At 45.9% G+C, this 9802-nt stretch overlaps 1 protein-coding gene across 1 annotated transcript; it reads left to right on the top strand.

Annotated features, from left to right (window-relative positions):
- Positions 1 to 3513: 3513 nt before the first annotated feature.
- LOC103700199 (angiomotin-like) lies at positions 3514 to 4477 on the top strand. Its single transcript, XM_008782161.2, has 2 exons — positions 3514 to 3890; positions 4141 to 4477. The coding sequence occupies exons 1-2, from the start codon at positions 3514 to 3516 to the stop codon at positions 4475 to 4477; spliced, it is 714 nt and encodes a 237-aa protein (XP_008780383.2).
- Positions 4478 to 9802: the final 5325 nt, after the last annotated feature.

Genomic DNA, 9802 nt, shown 5'->3' with positions numbered 1-9802 from the left:
ACGAGTCAAGATGGGATTGACCGCTCCAGATTAGAGGAGTTGATGTCTTGCTGTATTTCAATTCAGTAAAACCTTGGCCAGGGTAAACCAAGTGATGGTCACTTGATTTGATTAATTGAAATATACTATGGATGACCGGATCCAGAGTTCGACAGTCCACTCTGAGGTCATCTTGAGCATCGAAGGTCATAGGGATGAATTATGCAACAACCATACGTCTAGGTTCTTGAATGTTGCTTTGCATATTCGACCTATCCGAACGTTGGGTATCATTGCTAGATGGTCACCTCGATTAGTGCATGGAGTAGTCCATGTACTACCGGCTTAGTGTTCGAACCTATCGGAGTCACGCACATTAGTCAAACTAAGTAAGAAGGTCTTGACCCAATTTAATTAAGAATTAAATTGTGGGTCATTTGGAATTTGGTTCTGTCTATGTTCAGCTAGCACTGAACATGAGGTACATGCTAAATTTCATGGATGAACAACTAATTAAGTCTGTATTTCAGGTCAATCAAGTTTCAATTAATGTAATGGAACTTGATCAGGACTCAATTGTTGAGATTGGATTTGATTGGGTCTAAATTAGTGTAATTGGGCTCGATCATGATTTAAGTGGGATTTAATTTCGTATTTGTTCTGATCTAAGTCGGACTTGGATCGAGCCGAAACTGGACCCAATTGAATTCCCCATGAGTCGGACTCATGTGGAATTTTTTCCGAGTCAAAATCATTTAAATCGGCTGTCAATTTGGATTAGAACTAAATAGGCTTGCTTTATTACAAAATGGGCTAACCCATTTCCTATTTGGCTAAAACCATTTCAATGGTTAACGGCTGACTTGGTTTTTAAATCCCATTTAAATACCTCCTGTGGACCCATGGACCCTTAAGCTCATGGACCCTTAAGAGATGCTTGTGAGCCGCGATGGAAAGGAAGCCTGGGAGCAAAAACAGAGTCTTCTCCGTCCTTGGTTCAACGCCACGACGTGCCACCATCCGGACTCCGTTCGGCTTGCCGTCTGGACCGGAATGTTCGGTTTTGAACCGGCTACATTTCGGTTCATTTAGATCTTTGAAATCTGGCACGTTTTCATCGATTCATTAGTTTTTTCCCACCGTTTGTTTTGAAACAAGCGTTATGAAATTCATCCATAAATGAATTCTTTAATGCTTGGTCAATAGCGCCTCTTAACTCCTCTTAGCGTTGGCCTATTTGAGGCCACCGTATCATCTTGAAGACGAGAGGATGAGAATTTTCTTGAGAAGAAAATAGTCAGACAGAAGGAGTTTTTGATTCTGTGGAGAAGAAGAAGAAGAGAGAGGAAGGAGTCCTTTCTCTCTGGTGGTTTGGAGTTCGGCCCAGATCCGGTGTCCTCTCCTCCCTTCTATTCCCTCTGTGATCAGGATCAAGAGACGGGCGTCTGTGGCTTAGGCGTGCTGTGAAGAAACGGGAGAAAAGAAACCGAAGAAAGAAAGAAAGAGAAAAGGGAAGGTCCTTTTTCTGGATTTCTTTTCTTCCAAGGGTCCCTTTTGCAAAAGATTGTTTTGCACGAGTAAAGACATCATCCAACCTTCTTGCGAAGCTTGACGTGCGTGCGAAGTAGAGGGCTTGCAGATCCAGGCCTTGCAGAGCTACCTTCAGGGATCCAAATCCAGATTCAGATTCAAATTACCTCGACCAACTTCCGCTACGGGCTTGAGGTAATTTTATATAAAATTTAAATTTAATATTTATAATTGTTATAAATAAAATAAAAAAAAAATTTAAAACTGATTTTTCATGCCTGGCGTTCGATTTTATCGGACAACTCGGAAAATTTTCCCTTCAGGATGATCCCTGAACCCAAATCGCATGCACCCAGCAAATCAAGACCCTCTCAAATTTCTGATTCAGCCTAACTCCCCAGTTTCTTTCGCATCCAATTGAGTTCAAACTTTCGTTCATGTTCCAAAACCTCCTACGTGGTAGTATCGGGTCATTATCACATCCGCGATTAGCCATTCAAAATCTTCCTAAAATTTCACGTGCAAGCCATCCACGTGTCAAGTCTTACACATCATCTCCCCATGTCCAAGATGTCTTCCACGCATCTTCAGCCATTCCCAATCTCCCCTGTTCCACGTCATCTGCATCATCCGAACTTTCTCATCCAAGGATCCCTCCACGTCCTTCCCGAGCTCATCCTCCCAAGGAATAGACCCATCATCCCATCCGGATTCATCCCAACGTCTTCCGGATCAGCATCCTAGCCATGAGCATCGCCTGTTTTTCCTCTTCCGAATCCGAACCAGCTTATTCCAGCATCCACAAATGAGCTCAAATCCCCTGCATCCGCGACAATCCCACGCTCATCCCGTGCGACATCTTCTTCTTCCGCCAGAATCCTAGCAAATCGAAGCGTCCCAGCTTCATCTCTTCCGAATTCCAAGTCTTCTTCTGGATTCCTTCCGTCCAAGATCGGCTTCCACATCATCCACATCATCTCGTTCGTCCGCGTCCGTCCCAGCATCCCCTGTTCCCAATCGGATGAACATCCCAAACGATTGCCTCTCACAATCTTCTTCCGAACTCCCAGATCTCCTCTCATTCTAGATTAACTCCATCCCGCGTTGTTCTCGATCTGACTTCATCTTCCCAAGCTTCATGGCATCCAAGCTTTTCCTCCCAAACTTCTGGATCAACTCCATCCACAGATCCCCTGCTCCCAGCCGAATCCAACCTTTCTGATGGGGACATCAGCTAGGTCCCCATCTTATTTGCATATTTGTTTATTTTATTTCTGGGTTTATTTGCATTTAGGGGTTTATTTGTGGTTTATTTTATTTCTGGACTCATTTGCATTTTAGGGCTTATTTGTGGGTTTTATTTTGTGTAAGGGGCTTTATTTTAATTGTTATTATTGGGCCCTATTTATAGGGAACCTTTATGTTGATTAGGGTTAATGAAGAATTAAGAAATTTTCTCCCCCACGTATTCTCCTCCTCTCTTCTTCTCTTCTCCTTCTTCTCCTCCTCTTCCTCCTCTTCTCCCTCTTCTTCTGTTTCTGATTTCAAATACCACTGAAATCTTTCTTCCCGGAATAGGTTCTGCATCAACTTGGTATCAGAGCCTTGGAGGGTTTTGCCCCTGCTGCCAAAGCCCGATCCATCAGGGCCTTAGTTCCTGTGGGTTGCCGTCAGGTGACAGCAGTGTAGCACTTCCATCTCCTGGCCATTTCATCCAAACCGAGAGCAAAAAAAAAAAAAAAAAAAAAACAAAAACAAAAGATCTCTCGCTCTCTCGGGTCTCACAAGGAGGGACAGAAGGGAACAACCCCTGGGTCACCGGGCTTCTCTCGGTTTCCTCTTCTTTCTCTCTGTCAGTGTTAAAAAAAAAAGGGAAATCTTCCCCGTGGCCGAGCAGTTCCACCGTGCCCCTCCCTGCCGCAACCACTTATTTCCAACAGCTCCGCCGGACCCCTTCCTGCAACGCCGCTGTCCCCACCACCGGCAACCACCGTTAGCCGGTGTATGGCTGAGCGTCGCCGGATTCCCAGGTTTCTGTGGCCGCATGAGTACTACGCCGTACCTCGACCACGGACGCCGGAGTGTGTCGAAGGGCCACGAGTGGTTCCCGCCGCCGGAAAGAAGAAGAGCGTCACCGCCCTCCTTGCAGCTTTGTCCCTCGAAACCGCAGTCGCCACTACGTCGGCCGCCCCGCCTGCAGCCGCCGGTCCGCCCTCCGTTCCGGCCGCAATCGTCGCTGTGTCTTCCTTCCCGTCTGCAGCCGCCGCCGATCAGAGCCCCGTGGCTATTGGCTGCGCCGCCGGTCCCCTCGGTCGCTCCGCAACGGCCGCCGAGCAGCCCGGGTCATCCTCCCGTTTCGGTCGGGAGGTTGAAGACGAGTGGTAACGGGTAAGTTCTAAACCCGTTACCCCAAAATCCGATAGCCCGGGTCCACATCCAATAGGTTTAAAAAAAAAAAAAAATTGGCACGTGATCTGCACGAGCTGAATTTCACAGTTATCGGAGCGGGTCTCATTCCAAACCCGAATCCGGTAACCCGAACCCGTTAAGGTTCAAAAAAAAAAAATCCCTTCGGATCACGTGACTTGCACGTGTTCCAAAAAAAAAAACTAACCTTTGTTTCTGTTGAAGGGAAACCCTAAAGGTTTCCGCCGCCGACGCCATTGCCGCCGCCTCTGCCGTGCCGTCTCTGCCGCCGACGCCTTCTCCTCCGTCAACCGAGCCCGCGCCGTCCCTGCGCCCATGCCGTCCGTGCCGCTCCGCCTTCGCCGCCGAGAGCTCCTCCGCCCGTGTCGCTCCGCCTCCTCCGGCCTTGCCGCCTCCGCCCGTGCCGCTTCCTGCCGCCGCCGAGATCCACCGTATCACCTGCGGCCAACTGACTGCAGGGCCCGCCACTGCTTCAAGGATCAACTCACAAGCCTCCCTCATTTACAGGCCCGCTAGCCACACCACACAGTACACCCCATAGTTGACAGGTTCAGCAGGCCCCCAAGTTGCTGTAACTCGACCAGATTCACGCCATCCGACGAGCCGACTCACCGCGCCCTGACTGTCGCCCCATCCCACGAGTACATGATTCTGATTGACTGTATCCGCCACAGGTATCAGGTTTTTCCTCCTTTTGGGCTTGTTTATCTAATTATGTTCTAGTTCTCTTGCATGACAATCCTATTTTGAAACTTATTTTCTTGTCAAACTGCAAAACCCAGAACATTTAACGCCACACCCGTCCTACCTACCATTTAAATCTAAGTATTAAATTAGCACACCTTAGCGACAGGATAGTTCTCAACATCCATAGATCAGATTACTTTCGGACTTTGAATGACCGTAAAACGTGCTTGCAACCTAATTTCTTATAGTGACTAATTTTCTACTTTAATTCTGAAATAACCAAAGTACCAATTAGTAACATTTAATTTTAAGTTACTTTTGTGAAAATTTGCTGATTTCCGAATTCATAGTAGGTTGCATTAGTAGGTTGCATTAGTAGGTTGTCCTGCATCACATTTGGTCAATTAGGGTTCATTAGTAGCATTGCATATCATATCACCAACTAGAGTAGTTCCTGCATGCCCACCCATAGTGGTAGAGAGTACCTCCTTACTGACTCTCAGACCCCTTTACCCACCATGGACCCCAGAGTTTTACAAGATATTTTGGACCAACTAGCTGCATTACGAGCTGATCAAGACGAATTCAAACGAGAGATCCGTGCTCTAGTGCAACATCCTACGAATCCTGAGCCGTCAACCCCATTCGCGGCTTACCCCGAGCTTGGTTTGGCTACACCACCGGTAGCTTTTTCCCATCCTCCTAGGAACCAACTTCCTCCTGATCACCAGCGCGATCTTGATGAGCGACTACTTCGTACCGTACGAGTTGATGCCCCCACATTTGCTGGTCAATTAGAGCCGAGCGTGTACCTTGATTGGAGAGCAGCCATGGATAATTATTTTGAGTGGTACGATATGACTGATGATAGAAAAGTACGGTTTGCCAAAATGAAGCTTATTGGGCAAGCTCACTGGTACTGGCATAACGTTGAACATCGGCGTGAGACACAGAGGCTTCCACGCATCACCACGTGGGAGGATATGAAAGAAAAACTGAATGAGAAGTATCTGCCATTCTCTTACCGACAACGCCTTATGGATAGGTGGCAGAAACTAACTCAAGGAACTTCAACTGTTGCCGATTACATTGCACGAATTGAGGAGTTTCACATGAGGTGCGGTGTAATCAAAGAGGAGACTGTTACTCTTTCTAGGTTTCGGGCAGGACTCCGCGAGGAGATCCAGAAAGAATTGATCCTCCGAGAGATTACTACCCTTGGCCAGGCATACCAATTGGCTCAAGATGTGGATAGTTTTTTACGAGTCCCTGTAGTGAGACGTACCGACTCTCGGTTCTTACCCCCAGGAGCCCGACCTAATCAAAGCTATCTCCCACAACCCAGACCACTCTCCAACCATCCTTCCCAGCCCGGTTCTAGCCAAACACCGACTAGGACGTTCCCGGTGCCTGTTCAAAGTACATCAACTGATAAAGGAAAAGGCATATTAGGGTCCAACCCGCCCTTAAGAAACCAAACCCAGTGTTTCAGGTGCCAAAAGTTTGGCCATATTGCGTCCCAATGTAATGCCAAGACCTATTTAATGACTGAACTGGAAGCAGGAACCCAGGATACTGAATGTGTCGAAGAAGTCTATGAACCAAACATTGAGGATTTTGTAGATGACTTTGGAGACAAAAAGATCGAGTTAGAGTTTGTTCAGACCGAATATCAAAATGAGCCCACTGATAGGAATGACCAAAACCATAGGCTCCATGTGGTTAGGTGCACACTAGCCCAAACAAAGACCGAACAAGACTGGCGTAGAACCTCCCTATTTTATACACTTATTAAGATCAATGGTAAAACATGCAAAATCTTATTTGATAGCGGGAGTTGCATCAATGCCATTGCATCTGGAGTTGTTTCTCGCCTTGGTCTGAAATCTACCCCTCATCCTAATCCATATAAAGTAGCATGGGTAGATAAGACGTCCATTTCGGTATCAGAAAGATGCCTTGTCCCGATTCAATTCCTATCTTATAAAGACGAGATTTGGTGCGACTGCCTTTCAATGGACGTAGGTCAAGTCATTCTAGGAAGACCTTGGTTATACGATAGGGATGTCACACTTCATGGTCGGTCAAATTCGTGTAGCTTTATGTTCCAGGGTCGAAAAATTATACTGAATTCATTGCCTCTTAGAGAGCCCGGTCCTGAGAAGAAGGGTGCTACACCACGAAAAGATGAGTCAGTTCACATCATTACTTCGAAAGAGGTAATGAAAGATATCGAAAGCCATTCACCTGTGTTCGCCCTTGTGGCTAGAGTTATCAATGTGGAGTCAAATGCCGAGCATCCGGCCGCCGTAGTTCCTCTGTTGGAGGAGTTTCACTCTATTTTTCCAACTGATCTTTCAGAGGCACTCCCTCCAATGCGTGATATCCAGCACGTAATTGATCTCATTCCTGGAGCGTCACTGCCAAATCTTCCCCACCATAGACTCAACCCAAACGAGCACACTGAACTGAAATGCCAAGTTGACGAACTCTTCACTCGAGGGTATATTCGTGAGAGTCTGAGTCCCTGTGCTGTACCTGCACTCCTCACTCCCAAGAAAGATGGCTCTTGGAGGATGTGCGTCGATAGCCGTGCTATCAATAAAATCACGGTTAAGTATCGTTTTTCCATTCCTAGGCTGGACGACCTTTTAGACTATATGTCTGGTGCTACAGTTTTTTCCAAGATCGACCTAAAGAGTGGGTACCACCAGATTCGGATTTGTCCTGGGGATGAATGGAAAACTGCATTCAAAACCAAAGATGGACTCTACGAATGGTTAGTAATGCCTTTCGGATTAACAAATGCTCCAAGTACTTTTATGAGGGTGATGACACAGATCTTTCGACCTTTCTTGAATAAATTTGTCGTTGTATATTTTGATGACATCCTCATCTATAGTCAAACTCAAGATCTCCATCTCTCACACTTAAGGCAGGTTTGTGATGTCCTGCGGAAAGAAAGCTTCTTTGCAAACCCTAAGAAGTGTGCCTTCCTGACTGATCACGTCACTTTCTTAGGATTCATAGTGTCTTCCAAGGGTGTCTCCGCTGATCCAGAAAAAGTAAGCGCGATAGTCGATTGGCCTGAGCCCAAGACCCTAGCAGAAGTACGTAGTTTTCATGGTCTGGCTACTTTCTATCGTCGCTTCATTAGAAATTTTAGTTCAATAATGTCTCCCATCACAGATTGCATGAAGAAAGGAGACTTTATCTGGACTAAGTTGGCATCCCAAGCATTTAAAGATATTAAGCATAGGATGACCGAAGCACCTGTCTTGCGCCTCTCCGATTTCACTAAGGTATTCGAGGTCGCATGTGATGCCTCTGGCGTTGGCATAGGTGGTGTGTTAAGCCAAGAAGGTCACCCTGTCGCGTTCTTTAGCGAAAAGTTAAGTGACGGCAGGTTGCGTTATTCCACCTATGATAAGGAATTCTATGCGGTAGTGCAAACTTTGCGACATTGGCGATACTATTTGCTACCGCAAGAATTTGTCCTGTATTCAGACCATGAGGCTTTAAAGTATCTCAGTTCTCAAAAGAAACTAAACCTTCGACACGGCCGATGGATTGAGTTTCTACAAGCCTATACTTTTGTGCTGAAACATAAAGCTGGAGTTGAGAACAAGGCTGCTGATGCGCTCAGTCGACGGATCTTCCTCCTATCCGTGATGAGCACTGAAGTAATTGGCTTTGAAAGGATCAGGGAACAATATACCACCTGTCCCGATTTTAGTGATGTATACTTGACCTTACGAGATGGAGTAGAGAGAGAGCAAGATGATTTCTTTTTACAAGATGATTATCTCTTTCGCTCCGACCGGTTGTGTATTCCTCGAACCTCATTGAGAGATTTTCTAGTATGGGAAGTACATGCTGGAGGACTGTCTGGGCATTTCGGGAGAGATAAAACTATTGAGATGGTGGAACGACGTTTCTTCTGGTCGAGTCTCAAGAGAGACGTGGCCAAAATTATCGCTCAGTGTCGCATATGTCAACTAGCCAAACAACGTAAACAGAACACTGGGCTTTACACTCCACTACCTGTTCCTGATTGTCCGTGGCAAGATGTTAGCATGGATTTTGTGTTGGGGCTTCCACGTACCTCGACCAAACACGATTCCATTTTTGTAGTGGTAGACCGATTCTCTAAAATGGCTCATTTTCCCTCGTGTTCTAAGACTTCCGATGCTTCTAGGATTGCGAAACTCTATTTTGACGACATTGTTCGACTACATGGCCTCCCAAAATCTATTGTGTCCGATAGGGATGTTAAATTTATGAGCTATTTTTGGAAAACTCTTTGGCACATGATGGGTACCAAATTAAAATTTTCTTCTGCCTATCATCCCCAAACTGATGGCCAGACCGAAGTTGTCAACCGAAGTCTAGGAAATCTTTTAAGATGTCTGGTAGGTGAGCATGCTAGGACTTGGGATCTCGTGTTACCAACTGCCGAGTTTGCATATAATAGTTCGGTCAATAGGACCTTAGGCATGAGTGTTGCCCAGATAGACAACCCAAGAGGGGGGGGGGGTGAATTGGGTTTTAAAATAATTTGAATAATTAAAACGATGTGGTTGACTAATTAAAAACTATTGCAAGTTATTTAATTAATGCTAAGTGCTGTGAGTGATGTGAGGGGAAGAAGAAGAGAGACAATCCAACACAAACACAAGGTTTTATAGTGGTTCGGAGCTAACCCTTGCTCCTACGTCCACTCCCCAAGTCTCACTTGGGAATTCACTATAACCCCCTTGGATTACAGCCGGTTGTTTTCCAAGCTCACAACCAAACTTGTTGTTTTATGAGCTCACAACGAACTCGGTCGGTTTTCCCAGGCTCACCGACTAGAACCGCCCCGATTGTTTTCCCGGGATCACAATCAAACCCTTACACGTGTTGGTTTTAACTCGGCTCACCAACCAACCTCAATCCCCTTGATTCAATCCCCGATTGAACCAAGTAAATACAAGTTGTAGAAAGAAAACAGAAAATGAGCTTCTCAAAAAGCAGATGAAAACAATATGAACAATAAATGAAGTTAAGAAGCCTCAAACGCTTTTAGATTGGAGATGAGGAATGGCTTCTTAAACTTCTGGTCTCCTCTTGAAAGAGTAGTCGACTTGAATGCAGGAGAAGGAGGCTTTAATTGCTGGGAAGATGTAGTTGGAAGCAG

This window comes from Phoenix dactylifera, unplaced genomic scaffold, assembly GCF_009389715.1.
Source record: "Phoenix dactylifera cultivar Barhee BC4 unplaced genomic scaffold, palm_55x_up_171113_PBpolish2nd_filt_p 000601F, whole genome shotgun sequence".
NCBI classification, from domain to species: Eukaryota; Viridiplantae; Streptophyta; class Magnoliopsida; order Arecales; family Arecaceae; genus Phoenix; species Phoenix dactylifera.
This window is presented reverse-complemented; position numbering and strand designations above follow the sequence as displayed.